The sequence below is a fragment of the Corythoichthys intestinalis genome, chromosome 17 (genome assembly GCF_030265065.1).
Source record: "Corythoichthys intestinalis isolate RoL2023-P3 chromosome 17, ASM3026506v1, whole genome shotgun sequence".
NCBI lineage: Eukaryota > Metazoa > Chordata > Actinopteri > Syngnathiformes > Syngnathidae > Corythoichthys > Corythoichthys intestinalis.
Window position 1 is genome coordinate 36,504,815 of NC_080411.1, and position 16,031 is coordinate 36,520,845.

A 16,031-nucleotide genomic window follows, 5' to 3' on the forward strand; every position below is an offset into this window, starting at 1 on the left:
GGGAGCAGTGATGGCCAAATAAAGCTTCTTGAAGCAATGAAGCTTTGCAGACAATTGGTGACAAAGCTTCATGGTGGTTCATTTAGTCTTATGACAGTCGTATAATGCCGCTGTCAAATAAAGTGTTACCGGTTAATATCTTTGGATGTAACTATTCCATAATACAGTGAGGACAGCTTTGGCTTATAGTCCAGTGCGACTTATCTTTGAACAAACGCCGTTTTTGTGCCAAATTTGGTGGGTGGCGGCTTATAGTCAAGTGGGCCTGGTAAAGTAGTGGAAATTTCCGCTGCAATTTCATTCTCTTAGCAAGGTATGTAACTTGCTATGATCCAATGTTTTGAACAGGCGTGATACTGGTGTGTGTACACAGAGGGAACATTGGTGGTGAGTTAAAAGAGGTGCAGGAATGCCGGGCCCTGCCATGAGGAGGCAACTGTGATGTCAACCCCCCCCCTCAACAGGTTTCATCCATCCCACAATCTTGGTGTGTGATGCATTCAAATCATGGGGGAGCCAGCCTGAGACTGTACGGCCCCATTCTGACTCTACCCGGAGGAATGAATGAGCATGTAGGTGCCAAGGTGAAAAATGTGCAAAGTGCGTGAGTTAAGAGGCAGGCTCCTGCAGGCAGGGGCCTGTCCACCAGAACCACCTGCCACAGGGCAAGAGAAGCACCAGGGCCCCGACAACAATCCTAGCTGGGGTTCGAACAATTAGACTGCAAGAATACAAAACTGTCAGCCCTCTTGTACGTATATCACCTCGAGTGTCAAACAGCATTGGTTCTTGAAAAGTACAATGATTGCATCCATTTAGCAGACTGAATTAACCTGTTTTTGTTTTTTTATACAGTATTTTCCCAAATGTCAAGTGCTTGTCCTGTCTTTTAAGGAGTTCCCAGTTTTCCCATGAAAAGTGCAACAGTGAATAATCGCTGTCAGCCCTCCCAGGAAAAAATGGATGGGACGTCCATCGCTTTTAATTGCACTCAGAGTTAAAAAGTTTCCAAAGTGAGTTTGTTCATAAATCGTTTAGAAAATAATGTATCCTTTTGTTAATGGCAGCAATGAATTAACAAACTATTTAAAGAACTAATTTAATAGCTCATTTAGTATCCACACTTTCAAAACATTAGAACCATACGAAACCATCATCCATTAGAAATATTGATGAGGTCTCATCAGAAAAGAAAGAAACAATCAAGGAAGCCACCGGCAAAAAGTCACCCAGCGCCCGTCCAAATCCAACGTGTCACGTGTCAGGTTCTCGGGTTTCGAACTCTCGTGGGCAGCCTCCATCTGCTGGATGCTTGCATTGGATTATTCATGAATAGCAAAATGGTATGTGCAGAATGTTTGCATTCTGATAACAAGGGATTGTTGTGACCGAAATTGGAAAAGTCACAGGTCTAAAGAGGTTTGTACATGAAAAACAACATTAGTCATTGAAAATGTAATTTAATGTGATATAGTGGCTAAATAATTGAATTTGTTTGTGTTTGTCCACCTTCTTTCAACACAATGCCGCCTCGCGCACCTTCATAAATATTTCCTCGTGAATCGTCCAAGCATTGTGTTTAGTTCACGTAGAGAACAAAGTTAGCTTATCGGTCAACACCAGCGTGTGTATGTACTTTGGTATGAAACATTTCTGCATAAAATCACCATCAAATGTGATCTGATCCTTGCCAAAATCACACAGATGCAAACACAGTGTCTGCTTGAACTAAAACCACCCAAACATTTATAGGTTTTCATATTTTAATGAGGATAGCTTGCAAACAATGACAGGAGGGGGAAAATAAGTAAGTGAACCCTCTCTCTGCCTCAGGAAAATTAAAGAGCAAGTGAAACAATTTAAGTCAGGTGTGTGCCCAATCAATGATGATTGGTTTAAAGCTGCCCTGCCCACTATAAAACACACCTGGTAAGAATTGTCTTGATGAGAAGCATTGTCTGACGTGCATCATGGCTCGGTCAAAAGAGCTGTCTGAAGACCGAGGATTGTTGATTTGTATAAAACTGGGAAAAAAACATAAAAAACCATCTCAACTCTGGATGTTCATCAATCGACAGTCAGATAAGTTTGTCTACAAATGGAGAGAGTTTGGCACCGTTGCTACTCTCCGAAGGAGTGGCCGTCTACCAAAGATGACGCCAAGAGTTCAGCGCAGAATACTCAGAGAGGTAAAAAAGAACCCTAGAGTGTCTGCTAAAGACTTACAGAAATCACTGGCACAGTCCAATATCTCTTTGCACACATCATCTATATGTATAACTATTGCCAAAAATGGTGTTCATGGGAGGGCTCCACGAAGGAAGCCACTGCTGTCTAAAAATAACCTTTTTGCTCATTTAATGTTTGCTAAAAGGCACGTGGACACTCCACAGATGTTTTTGTGGACTGATAAAAACAAAGTTGAATTGTTTGATTTCCTGTGTACTTTTATTTTGATGTCGCCGTTGTATGTGTGATGTATCTTTATGTCCAGAAAAGCTATGGCATAGACTTCATACTTAAATTGACGGGGCGCGGGGCCGACTAATAGGGGGCCTGAATTGTTGGCTTGGCCGTCAAAGCTGACCGAATGGAATCACAGACAAAGAGCTGTTTTTGTTGAAAATTCTTGTGAATAAATGTTTAAATCCCTGAATTCTTTATATATATGCAAAACAGTCTTGATTCTTGGTTAAAAGCAACAAAAAAAAACTTTTGGGTGAAAATTCTTATGAATAAATTCTTCAATCCCTGAATTCTTTGTAGATATAGACGTAAAACAGTCTTTATTCGTGGTTAGAAACAAAAAAACAAAAAAATGCGCAGTTAGCATTATTTTATGTAAATATGTCGAAGAATGATGCTAGTCCATTAGACAATGTGGCAGCAGCCTGACAACAAAGAGCTTTTTACTTTTAAAATTCTTGTGAAAAAACGAAAAATATAATAATTACCTTGAATCCTAGAACAAATCACTCCTGAGACAATCCTTCCTGTTTGTATGTGGTACAGCTTTCATACTTTTTCAACCTAAATCCGGCATTGGATCGCTGCATGTGTTGCTGCGACCGACTGCGAATAACTGAAGCGAACTGTGGGATGGCCCCTACTTGAAGGCGTTGCGCAGTGAAGGCCGAATCTGAGCCGTCAATTTCATTATGAAGTCTATGGCTATGGATTGGTCTGTTTCCTCTTCATAGGAGAATTTGATGCAGCCGGTGGTGTCTATGGTGTTGAGTCGGTCCATGAGTCGTTGTGCATGTCCTGTGTTTACTTTTCCCAGAATGTCATCTACGTAGCGTTTCCGTAGTGTGGGTCTGTATTCATCCGGGGATGTTGTGAGTGCTTTCTTTTCCAAATCCTCCATGAAGAAACCACACATAAGGGCAGACGGTGGTTCTCCCATGGCGAATCCTTCCTTTTGTTGTTTTGATGTTTTTTCTGAATTCGCCTTCATCCGTCAGCTGATAAGGACACGTCACACTAACACCAGTGACCCTCTCTGATGAAGGCGGAAGTGTTTGCCGAAACATGTCAGGTTTTGTGTTGGTTCCCTCCTAGTGTTCCATGTGATTGCCCATTGATTTCACCTTTTGTGCCTGCTCCTAGTGTATCCTCCAATCTGCATCCTCCTGTGTCACTCACCTGTTCCTCGTTGTCTTGCTACCCCTTGTCTCTATATAAGTGTATATAAGCTCCCAGTTTCTTTTCACTCCTTGTTGCGTCATTGTCAATGTCCATGTGCACATCTGAGTCTGTTCTCGTCAGTTTTTTCCAAGCCCTCACGCTCCCCTCAGTAAGTTTTTGATAGTAACCTGTGTTTTGTTCTTCTGTGTTTTTTGGGATCTCCGCAGTATTTGTTGGTACTCTGTTTTTTTTTATTTTGTTTTTTATGCCTTAATTAAATCATTTTTTGCATTGCCGGTCTGATCACCTCTTTTCCTGCAATTGGGTCAACACCACATGCCTGCCCGCAAACCCTGACAGTCAGGTATTTAAAAGAACCTAAAAACAATTGTCTGGGATGAAAGAAAAAAATCAACTACACTTTCATAATTATCCTAGTGACGAAATGGCGAAAAATTGAACTTTCTGGTGTTTTTTTTTTTTTTTTTTTTTTTAATCTCGTTGTGTTTGAAGACTTGACTTCGGACACTCTAGTTTCTTTCCCCATCACAAAGCCCTCACAAGCCCCTTATTGAAAGACCAGCATCCGCCAATGGAATCCAATTTAAATTGGAGGTTTGGCAGCTGTTAGCCCTCCAAGTCAATTTGGATTGGACATCTATCGCCGTCAAAAGCAGCCAATTGGTTAATTCACATTTAGAAGAACTATATCTATCGGGGTATTTGTTAACTAATTGTGCCGTGACACAACTAATGAAAAATTAATAGAATGGAATTGTATAAAGTAAAAAGTTGATATATGACAAGAAAAGTGTGCTATATGAAAAGAATCAAAACATATATTTCAATAATAAAATCAAAATGTGTTTAGTTCAAGAATGAATTCAAATTTAAACAACGCTGTCCAGCAAGTACACAATATTGCAAGAAATTTTTTGGGGAAAGACTCCAAATAAAAATAATTGATTGTAGATAGGTTTTACTTCGAAGCAATTCAGGCAAAACAGACTGCATTTCTGAAATACATATTATGCTATTCCATTTTAGCTCAAAAAATTAATGAGTGAGTTATGACCAGTGGCACTAAAATAACGAGGATTTCTCAGTTGTTTGTATAGGCCTTTAGCTTTTGAACAGTTTAATAGTCAATAGAAAGCAAGCCAGCTCTACAGCAACCGCGTCACTCCTTAACGTCCTTGTTTTATTTATTATTAATTGACACGAGAGGCGGAGGGTACGTTAGGATTTAAAAAGGCATGCGACACAAACATCTCGTGGGCTCTTATTTTTTTTACTACCGTGAGGTAATTTGTTGCATAAATCACGCCACGTTAAAAATGTTCCGTCGAGAGCCGGTCCAGAGGGTCGCGGCGTAAATCAGCATAAGTGATCGGATAGATTTTTTTCACCCTCTTTCTGTTAATGTACACTAGTGTTGGAAAGCACGCAGTAATTCAGGTCCAGGGTAAGGTGTGCTGAGCAGTCCGGGCTTCGTGTCCCACCACCGGGTCGCTTGATCGACAAGGTGCTTGACCTGTCGATTGACCTCCGCTGACCACTCAGGCCAATCTGGCTAATGGCGGCTATCTGCTACATGCTATGCCAATTTGGTGAGGTTTCTAACCTCGGTTTTAACAGCTTGCACTGACACGTTTCTTGGGGGCAGTATGGGTTTCTTTTGAATTTGACAATGAATGTTTTATGTTTGTTCTGCTTTTTTACAATACTGTATAATTGTGTTAACACAGCAGCTGGAATTTTAACATAAACTACAAACTGCAATTTCTGAAGAAATTACCCTTGGTCTTTGCTCTGTGGTGATACAGATCTTAACCCCGCCCAGGTTGGCTTGGGGACATTTCGGGGACAATATCAGGTCACTTCCTGTTGATTTGGGGCCTTTTTTTTTTTTGCCATTGAAAATGAATGGGGAAAAATTTGGACGTCCACAGACGTCAATGACAGCACCTTCCATAAGCGTCAATGGAATCGGGGACATTTGTGGGACACGTAATGATATCTGGTCATTTCCTGTTGATCTGGGGAAATTGTTTTTTTTTTTTTGCCTTTGAAAATGAATGGGAAAAATTTGGGACGTCCATGGACGTCAATGGTATCGACTTACATAGGCGTCATTGGAGTCCAAGTACATTGGCATCAATAGAATACATTTGCAGTACATGGCCGTCAATGGCATCAATGCAATGTAAATTCTATTGGAAATCCCATTGAAAGTGAATGGGACATTTCCCATTAAAAATGAATGGACAAGTTTTTGGCAAATTTCCGGGGAACCGTAAATTTTATTCAAATGCTGTATATAACTTTTATGCCCCTCACCGTCCTGGAATTTGTTATACCCGAATTTTGTGATTTGGTCAAAAATTGAAGGACTTCATACATTTTGAAACTTTTTTTTAGGTTCCCATTAAAAATGAATGGGCAAGTTTTTGTCAAATTCCATAGGGAAAGACCCACAAAATAATAAAGTTGAGGAACAACATTACTGGCCTTTCCCAAAGGGAAAGACCCAGATAATTCAAGTTTTTGTTTTTTTTTCACTGTGCATGTAATTAGGTACAACACTGTATGAATTATTGTTGCACAATGTACTTTTTAAGGCATTGGCTGCCATTGACGGCGATAAAGCTCCAATCCATTTGGACATGGACAGTTGGCAGCGAATGAACATGCATTTTCACCATGCTTTAAAGTGCCTATGACAGCAAAAAGCATGTTTATTTTATATTTCACGCTGTATTTTATGCTCCTGAATGAAATGAACCCCTTGGATGTGTGTGGAAGTGATTGGTTTATTCAAATTTTTGAATCCCGCGCAAATGAAAATGAGTGACTTCCTGGATTGAGGAAGAATGCGAATGTGACGTCGGCCGGGTCACCATCTTACAATACAGCCATTGGCCATAGCATGCAGAAGGGCTGCTGATTCAGCCGATTTTGCGGATTAATTTGTTTATTTTTCGCACGCGCCAGCCAAATGTGCTGTAGGCTTTTGTTGATGCACCAGGGAGAGGTGTGTGAGCCTTTTTGGGTCTCAAAAAGTTCCCGTTCACTGCGTGGTGAATGGCCAAAAGAAGTCCGAACACTGTGGGACCACTGGCCCAACAAGGAAGTGAGTAAACTACGTGTTTTGTATTATGTCAAATACTGGGATTATGGCACACGTTTTAATAAGGAGGTGGCTTGCATTTTGCGGGTGACAATACTCACTGTCCACCGAGAAGGCCACATGACTGTCGGCTTGTCGCACACCCCCCTTAGACCTCTTTGCTTGCCCGCCCACAGAACACTTTCCACCCCGTTCCGACGTCAGCTAGTTTGTCCACAGATAACGAGGTATTTTCAGCGTTCAAAATTTGACAGAACAGCGGGGGCTGGCTAATTGGGGAAGACAATCAGCCCTGTGTGTGACATGAGTTGGTGAAGTTTTGTGTGATTTTTTTATTTTTAAAGACTTGGAAACGGCGCTCGGTTGGGGTTAGCATGTCGGCTATTTGTCTCACCTCCTGTATTGTTTACGCTGTTCCCTCCATCTCCGAAACCGGGGCAGGGAAATGACAAGAGCCGGACTAACGCCAGTGGCATAAAATACCGTTCGGGAGGTGCAAGAAGTCGGCAGTTTTGACCATTATGCAGTAATTTTGCCTTGTTGTACTGAATAAACGCATTTTTAATATTTCATATTACATTTAGCACAAGACTGTTATTTGTCATGACCATACGATTTCTTTAGCAATTCGGGAAAAATACTTACATATAAAGAATATCCTGTGAAAATTTGGAGTAGTGCGATTGAAACAATGATGACATTTCAGCTGCTCAGTGTCTACTTTCCTCGTTCTGAATCTTCCCCCTCAATGGGTTGAATTCTAAATCAGCTGAAATCGTAACCCTGCCGATGTCAGCATCCGGCTGGAAATGGGAAAAGACCAATTTTTCGTCATCTGTGATTTGCCAAATTGTTGTATCTAGTAGAATTGTCTCAAAATATAACTTTAATTCACATAATAATGCTATTTAATATTGTTTAATGCCGCACAGGCACTTAAGGGTGGATTCATTCATTGGAATAGGAGTTAAATCGTGCGATTGCTCCTAGTCAGGGATGAAAGTGGGTCGGAAGCTTCTCCCCTTTTTGGTCCCTGTATGCACGTATCCTACCCACCACGCCGTTACAACTGGCGCCCGAATATTTTTCCTGGATCCTCAGTCAAGTAAGGGATCCGTCCATTTTCTAGATCCGACGGTCCCACCGCGTCTGCAATATTGGTTTCGGATCTGTCCATTTTTTCGATTCGTCGGTCCCAAACAGCTAGCGTGGTACTCCAGACTCACCGCTGTTCCAGCTATTGAGTCTGGTCACCATTAAGCGTATAAGATTTCCAGGGCGGAGCAAGCCACAGCAAACAGACAGCGGAGTGGACCAATCAGCGACGGGCGGGACGAGGGACTTGCGTGCGGAAGTAAAAATACGAGGAGAGCGGAGTTTATTCAACATGGCTAGAGTGAAACAGACTGCTGTCAATGACTTGTGTCGATGTGTTTTTGGTCATTTAAAACTGATTTTACAGTGGATTGGAACATATTCTCGGCTCTCCCGTTCGCCATATGTGTTGTTGTGGAGACGACTTCCGACACGGAAGAGTGACGTTGCTCGTTAAGAACACGTCACGCAAATAAACTAATCGGATTTGTCGATTGATTTTGTACTTGCTCGAGAGGCCGTTAATGGGCTCAGTCGCAGACTATACTCTGTGTTTGAAAAACACAGGGAGAACAGTCTGGCCGTGCCAGGCACCCAAACAGCAGCTTTTCGGATAAGTCTATTTTGTCTAATCGACGGCCTGACGCAGCTGCGACATTGCCTTGGGATCGGTCTAATTCCTGGATCTTCGAGTGAGTAAAAAACGCGGATTTGTATTACTATTGCTATCTTTTATGTTGACTCTTCTTCGTGGGAGTTTTCCCCAAATCATACTAAGCAAATAAAGCACTATATGGCACGCTACAGTGACGACAGTGACTCTGACGTGGACCTCACAACAATGTTGGGAGTTCGTCAGGGAACGCGTGTTTGCGTACTGCTGAGCTCCCGAGTGAAGAGTGGTCAAGGTGGAAATATTATTTTTTTGTGAATAAATGTGCATAGTGGAAGCTTCTCCCCTTTTTGGTACTTTTATACACATATCCTAGCTACCACGCGTTACAATGTACAAGACATGGATTACACAAGGTGTGCTCTTTGGCCTGTACTGTATGTAAAGCACACGACAGCTCTGGATGCTAACAATCTACATAATTATATTGGAATAAGTTTAAAAACGCAATATGCTTACCTTGAATATCTGCTCATAAAACCGGACAGCATACACTCTCGCTCCCAACCGGACTTCCCAACAGGACTCTCTCACATCACCAGTTTTGCCCAACTTTTGTCTTATCAGGTATTTGCTGCACGCATTTTTCCCTGAAGCTCGTCTTGTGAACGACCGAGAGTGCTGTCCTGCTCTTCACTTTTCAGATCTGGTTCAAATAGGAAGGGTAGAACTGACGACATGTTGGGAAAGCTAACGAGTGACACGCTGGAATTTCGGCAACGGGACCAGTGACGTCACGCACTGCGACATAACAAGAATGGCGACCTATGACTTAAAATAATTTTACAAACTTTATTAAAACAAAAACATTAAGAGGGGTTTTAATATCAAATTATTATAACTCATACTAACATTTATCTTTTAAGAATTACTTGTCTTAGAAATAGAGGATCCCTTTAATGTTGGTTTTGACAGCAGTATTTTGTGTCAAAGGTGCTCAGCAAATTTATAGTAACTAAACAAACTAGAAAAAGTAAGGAAAATCAAAGCACACTGACTTATTTCTTTCTGCATTTCCCAAACAAACACACTTTTTGATTAAAACTTTCCATTATAATGAAGACTCCCTCATCTAATTAGCCTGAATAATTGATTTAATTTGTCTCACACCAACTCCCGGCACTGATCGCCACTTAGTTAATGAATTAACTGATTGAACGTGTCTGAGTGGGATAGTCCAAGAGTGGATGAGGCCTTGGGCTTTAATCTTGTGAAGCCACAACACCCACGTTAACTGGGGTCAGAGTAATTAAAGAGCAACTTTAGTCTTCCTACCACAAACAAACTGTTCCCCCCTGACGTTTTTTTTTTTTTTAATTCTTTCAGTGTAATTGACCATGAAAAACGCCCAATAATGTGGATTTTTTTCATCCTTCTGCTGTGAATTTAAATGAGTTTGTCACTAGTAGACATCCTACGTCCTATTTGGTTCATTCTCTGACAGCCCTCCCAAGCCAATTGGATTGGGTGTCCGTTTCTGTCAATGGCAGCCAAAGAGTGAAGTAATTCGATTTTATGGTTTAAAAGAATGCAACCTTCATTATTGAAAAAAAAAATTGAACATCCTGATTCCATTCACAGCCAATCAGAACCGAATATCTATCAAATTTTGGTAAAATACTCCAATAAAGTTTTGAATGAACAGCTCTCTCTAGCGGTGAAACACAAGAGTACTACACACTAGTCAGTCCAGTGATATTAAAATACTTTGCAGTTGTTCTTTTTATTGCCGAAGCCTAAACTGTACTTAAGTCACGATAATACAGAAAAAAAAATCTTTTTAATAACCAAAATGTATAAAATTAGTAAAATTATATTCTTTGTACATAAAAGAAAGTGCACAACCCCAAACTAATAAGGCCCTCATAGTTTTTACCTGTATTAGGGCCATACTGAAAGAACACAAAATACACTACTTGTTGAAGTTGTTAGAAAAGTACCATTTTTCCTATTCAAATTTAATTACTGCAATATATTCTTCCTGAAAATATAACTTTTTAACTTGAAATATACAACGAATGTTCCTTTTAACAGATAATTGGTTTTATCTAAACCTTTTTTATATACACAAAGCTTTCTTTATGTAAGATTATGATCTTAGTCTAAAAAAATGGATCGTGAAAAGTAATTTTCAAAATTAAAGCTTATTAAATGTGCAACTGAATTATTTTCATATATAGATATACTGTATATATGGCGGACAACACAGACAAGACTGAAAAAGCAGTTTTCTGCTCTTGCACCCCTCTTAAATAAACTACAGTATCTTAAGCCAAAAGAACTTGTGTTTGCTAGAACAGTATGTCTATATGCTGCAATAGCAGATTCGTGGCTCATTAAGCCCCCAAACTATTTTTAATTTGTCCGTTTTACCCTGGATACCCCCGTTTACAGATGTCGCGCAACCGCTTTTGTTTCAACCTAGCCATATAAAGAAGTAAGTAATCGTATTTATTATTCGAAATGTCTGTGATTTTTAGCTGAGAATCATGAATTGATGTGTAATATTTAGTTTTAAAAAAAAAAAAAAACGACTTTAGAAAATTATTCACTCGCATATTTTAAACTTTTAAACAAATTTCGTCACAATGAAAAAATTGGCGTTTGTAAAAAAGTCACGGATATTTACCGCATAACTATCGCTTAATTGTATTTTTTTTTGTTACTGTCGCATTTTCCCCAATATTTTAGATGATAAATAATCGATCTAAACAAAGAAAATTTGAAAAAAAAAAATATTTCAAAAGGGAAATATCTGAAAATTAAAATCTCGATTACTCCTTGATGTCTGCGATTTCTGCATCGCGAGCCTTGTTATTATGTATTACCATGTTTCACCCATAAAATCCCCCAAAAATCCAGCTGTGGCCATTCACAGCTGTGTCTTGAGTCTCGGTGATACATGCTACAGGGAGTTTTTGGAACGAAAAGAGATAAGTACGTGATAATATCTCGTTAAAATCATTGCGTCATTAATTATGCTCTCGCGTGCTCTCACCTCCAATTTGGGTTTTGCTGGGGGTTTTTTTGTCTGTTTGTTTTTTTAATGCCCTCCTGTTCAAAAATTTTCTTCCCCCAGAGAATTGAGATTTTGAGCTTTCCAATGATGCACACATGCATATAGGACTATTTTGAAATTTGGCCAAATTGGGGGTCTCAGAGCGGCACTTCGATTCACCTGAGTGTTTTCCGCCATATACGTGTAGTTTTTATTTTATTATTGATTTATTCATTTAATTCATGTAACTTTTGAGCGAGACCCTACTCTAATTTACAATTGCCTTTTGAGGAAAAAATAGGAAGAAAAAAAATAAGACTTTTGATGGTGGAGAGCGAGGGGGAAAAAATACTTGCTCATTATTTTTACAGTGTAAGAACGCCCTCCAATGGACAGGAAAATCAGGTCCCTACACTCCTCATTTTGTGAATTTGGCTGCAATTCAAGTGGAACCTGCAGTGAGTTTCATTACTAAATCCAATCATCGCCCCATAGCAAACGAGTACATATATTCAGTCCGCCCTGGACAGCTTTATGTGTGTTTGATTAAACATCAGAGTAATGTTTGTTTTTCTAATTTTCAGTGGCTCTTAAATCCTCAACAGCAAAATGAACCTCTTTATAAGTTTAATAAGCTCTTTATTTATGGGAGTTTTGCTGCCACCTGGCTGGCTGGCTGACAGATATCTGACACCCACGCATGTGAATCTGGAATTTAATATACGGTACCCTTAACTCATTGGCTGCCATTGATGGCGATAGAGCATAGCATAGAATAGAATAGAATAGAATAGAATAGAATAGAATAGAATAGAATAGAATAGAATAGAATAGAATAGAATAGAATAGCCCATTATTGTCATTATACAGTTGTACAATGAAATTGTGGAGCATCACCCTTTGCAGTGCAGGATAAGTTAAAATCTCAAACGTGACTTGCAAGTATAAAAGTATAAAATCTGAATGGATATAAATATTAAATGTGTATGAGATAGTCCTATGTTCGGGCAGCGCAAATAATCGAAGTGAAGTAGCAGCAGTTTGACAATGAAGGCATTGAATATTGCATGTTATTATTGCACGTAAGTAAGCATTGCACATAGAATATGGCATTTAAATGAATATTGGACATTGGCTCAGTCAGCTGTATGACACACGCGTTGGGCTTCCGTGGTCAGAAGGCGTCATGTTTCTCTTATGCCCTATGTCAAATATATTCTGCTTGTTTTCCTTAAACTATTACATAAATGCTAGGGTAGGGTAGGGTAGGGTAGGGTAGGGTAAGGTAAGGTAAGGTAAGGTAAGGTAAGGTAAGGTAAGGTAAGGTAAGGTAAGGTAAGGTAGGATGAAATATATATAAAATATAAAACATAAAATTGTAAAATAATTAAAAAATAATTACAGTGGGGAATATGATCGGTAGGTAGCATATGCAGGTAGACAGTTATTTGTCTGTTTAAATAAAAAATGAATATGTGTGGATACATTAAAATTCCTAGTTTTTCTACGGTTGAATATGAGAATAAGATCATATATATTACAGTTTTTTATCTGCATAAGTTCCAGAGTGACAAAGTGAAAGTACCTCATCGGTGAGGTGTACTGGGCCTTTAAATCCGCAATGCCGTACACTCGGGTTGTCGTACGAAATGTTTGCGACATTTACCGACAGTTTCCGGTAGCTTCATTTTAGCCAGAGGAAGCATGAGCATCTCGCTGTAGGTAAAATAAAAATAACACATGAAAATAACATTCCAGAAGGTCTTACAGTGACTCTTTCTGTGTTACAAGGATCTATTTTAAGGTGGAAAAGGGCGTCAGTGGAGTGTCGTGTGTAATGTAAGTATAATTGCTTGAGGGATTGCTCAATGGAAACAATGACAGCACTGCTAAGCACAAAATTTAGCCTGCTTTTCGGGTTATGTCGTTATAATGGGACGTTTTTGATATGTTCGTAATTGGATTTTGCGTTGGAACGAGCCGAAGTCGCACGTGTTAAGTCTTAATTGTGGTAAATGGGAGGAAAACATGGCTTGTCCACATTTATGAGCGCAATGTATTGAGAGTTTTGTTGGAGGCCAACTGCTAGTTATAGGTGTCACTCTATTTTGCCATACCGTTAATAAAGCGGTTTGATACCAAAGTACTGTTAGAAATAATCAGGCAGATTTTGGGGGCGTTCAAAAATAATATTTACTACAAATAAGAGTCTTCTCCCTGAGCTGTCATGTTTTGTGACATGTGTAATTTGCCAAGGTATCATTCTAATCATAAATCAGTTTTCCCAATTGAAATGTATAGCAAAAGAAAAAAATCTATTTATTCTTACATGTTTTTAACTAATTGACAGCTATATAGATGTCCAATCCGTGTGAAGGATCCCACTTTAAATTGATGAACTCATTTAAATTCACAACCGAATGATGAAGAAAAGCCTCATATTCCATTTTACAGGTTGCAATGCAAATCCAAGCATTTTGAAGCCTTAGTTTTTACCTGGGAAATTCCCTTGTAATTGGAGAACTCTATATTTGGGCATTGATGTGTCTTAAAATCTCCAAAAACGGGCTTCGCCTGTACTGTTGCGCTGTTAATCGACCAACTATAAATTCTATTTCAGACGGTGTGGAACTGTGGATTTAACTCAGATTCAGTCACCACATGTCACAAACAGCGGTAGCAGCCACGACAGGCAAGACATCTGATCGGGGGCTCCTGCAGCCCACCCATGCCTGTGATCCCCATCCCTCGGCGGGTGCGCAGCTTTCACGGCCCCCACACCACCTGCATGCACTCGGCGTGCGGCGCGGCACACACCACCAAGCTGGTGCGCAGCAAGTATAACAACTTTGAACTGTACATGCGCTCGCGCTGCATATACAGCTTTCTGCGCTTCCTGCTCTACTTTGGCTGCAGCTTGCTCACCTCCCTCTTGTGGGTTGCGCTGTCGGCGCTATTCTTTGCGCAGTACGTCGGCGTTCGCGTACTCCTGCGCCTGCAGTACAAGCTGTCCGTCATCCTTTTTCTGCTCGGCCACAGGCGCCTGGACTTTGGCGCCGTCAACGACTTGATCATCTACAGCATGCAGATCACCATGTTCATGGTGGGAGGTCTCGGCTGGTGCTTCATGGTTTTTGTGGACATGTAGCCAGAATGAGGGTGAGTGGGAGGACCTTGTTGTAGGTATGTGTACATTTTCGTGCACCGGCACGAGCGAACGCCGCTGCGGTGGTGAACCTGAATGTGATTCAGAGTCCGCAAACGCTTTGTTATGTGCCTCGTTGTCAATTTTTTATGCACAAATGTATGTTTGTGCTGTTTGTTTGACGTTTACCAATATTTTTGTTCAACAAAATGTCAAAATTTATGAAAAGGAATGCAGAAGTTACACTACTAGTGAATATCCTTTAACAAATCGCAGGAACATGTCAGACATGTCAGTTACGTGGCACGACAAGCAGAAATTCTGACACGCCAAACTTCCTGCGACGTGGTTGTTAGGCGTCTGACAGATCAGCAGCTGATATATATGTCAAACTACACGAGGAATTGCCCCCCCCCCCCCCCCCCCCCCACACTTCACGACATTCAATTATTCTCCACAACGTGCAATCAGGCTGAAATCTTGTAGTCTGAGTCAGACTTAAGCCTGATCCACCGTGCAAATGAACTTACACATATTTTCTTGCAGAATAGTTATATTTATTATTTATCGTTGACTAAGTTTTCCTATGACACCTTATTGCAATCGGTGAGAAAATAAGCAAGTTTTTTTGTGTGGGGGGGGGCACATAGCTTCGCATTGGGGCCCTGACTTTTCTATCTATTTACTTTTGGAGCACCTTTAAATGTTCAGCAACACAAAATTTGGTCGTACTGTATGTTGAGTGTAAAAATGACAAATGTTGTCACTTTAATGTGTTTGTGGGTTAAATGTGTTGGGATTTTTATATTGAGATTTTTAGAATTGCATGGTGGACTAGAGTAAATACTCTTAATGGACGCATGTGACCCACAGGCACCCCCATTTGAGAGGGGGTAAAAAGATAAATTGTGCATATTGATTACTTACTCAAATAAACTCCAAAGTGTCTGACATTTGTGTTTGGTATTCTACTCAAATTGCACACACCACAAACTTCGCATAATTCTACATTATACAGGTATAGTTACAGTATTTATTATGGAAGTCATACCCACCAAATTTCAAAAGAAAACTACATCTATTTATAGATAAGCCACACGTGTCCACAATATAAAATGGGATATCTGCTGTACAATTATTGGATATATACAACATACATTAGTCGCACTGCACAATAAACCTCAAGGTGAGGGGAAGAAAATAGTGGCATGAATTCAAAACATACAGTAGTGTAATTTTGAGGTGAAATGTCATTCAGTAAGCACTAAGCATCCAAATATTTATTGTCAGACCCACAAAACTTTTTGTGACTAGTAAGGAAACTGTTCAGTACAATGTGAGCCAAAAAAAAAGTCTTCATTTA

At 40.0% G+C, this 16,031-nt stretch overlaps 1 protein-coding gene across 2 annotated transcripts; it reads left to right on the forward strand.

Annotated features, from left to right (window-relative positions):
- Positions 1-13,085: 13,085 nt before the first annotated feature.
- LOC130905705 (transmembrane protein 250) lies at positions 13,086-15,621 on the forward strand. Of its 2 annotated transcripts, none has more exons than XM_057819319.1 (3): positions 13,086-13,241; positions 13,315-13,362; positions 14,144-15,621. In XM_057819319.1, the coding sequence occupies exon 3, from the start codon at positions 14,252-14,254 to the stop codon at positions 14,669-14,671; it is 420 nt and encodes a 139-aa protein (XP_057675302.1). In that variant the 5' UTR covers positions 13,086-13,241; positions 13,315-13,362; positions 14,144-14,251; the 3' UTR covers positions 14,672-15,621. The 2 variants fall into 2 exon arrangements, with proteins under 2 accessions (XP_057675302.1, XP_057675303.1); XM_057819320.1 differs by having other exon boundaries at positions 13,183-13,245.
- Positions 15,622-16,031: the final 410 nt, after the last annotated feature.

Coding starts and splice junctions, on each gene's coding strand:
- LOC130905705 (XM_057819319.1), top strand. CDS start 14,252: ATGCCTGTGATCCCCATCCCTCGGCGGGTGCGCAGCTTTCACGGCCCC.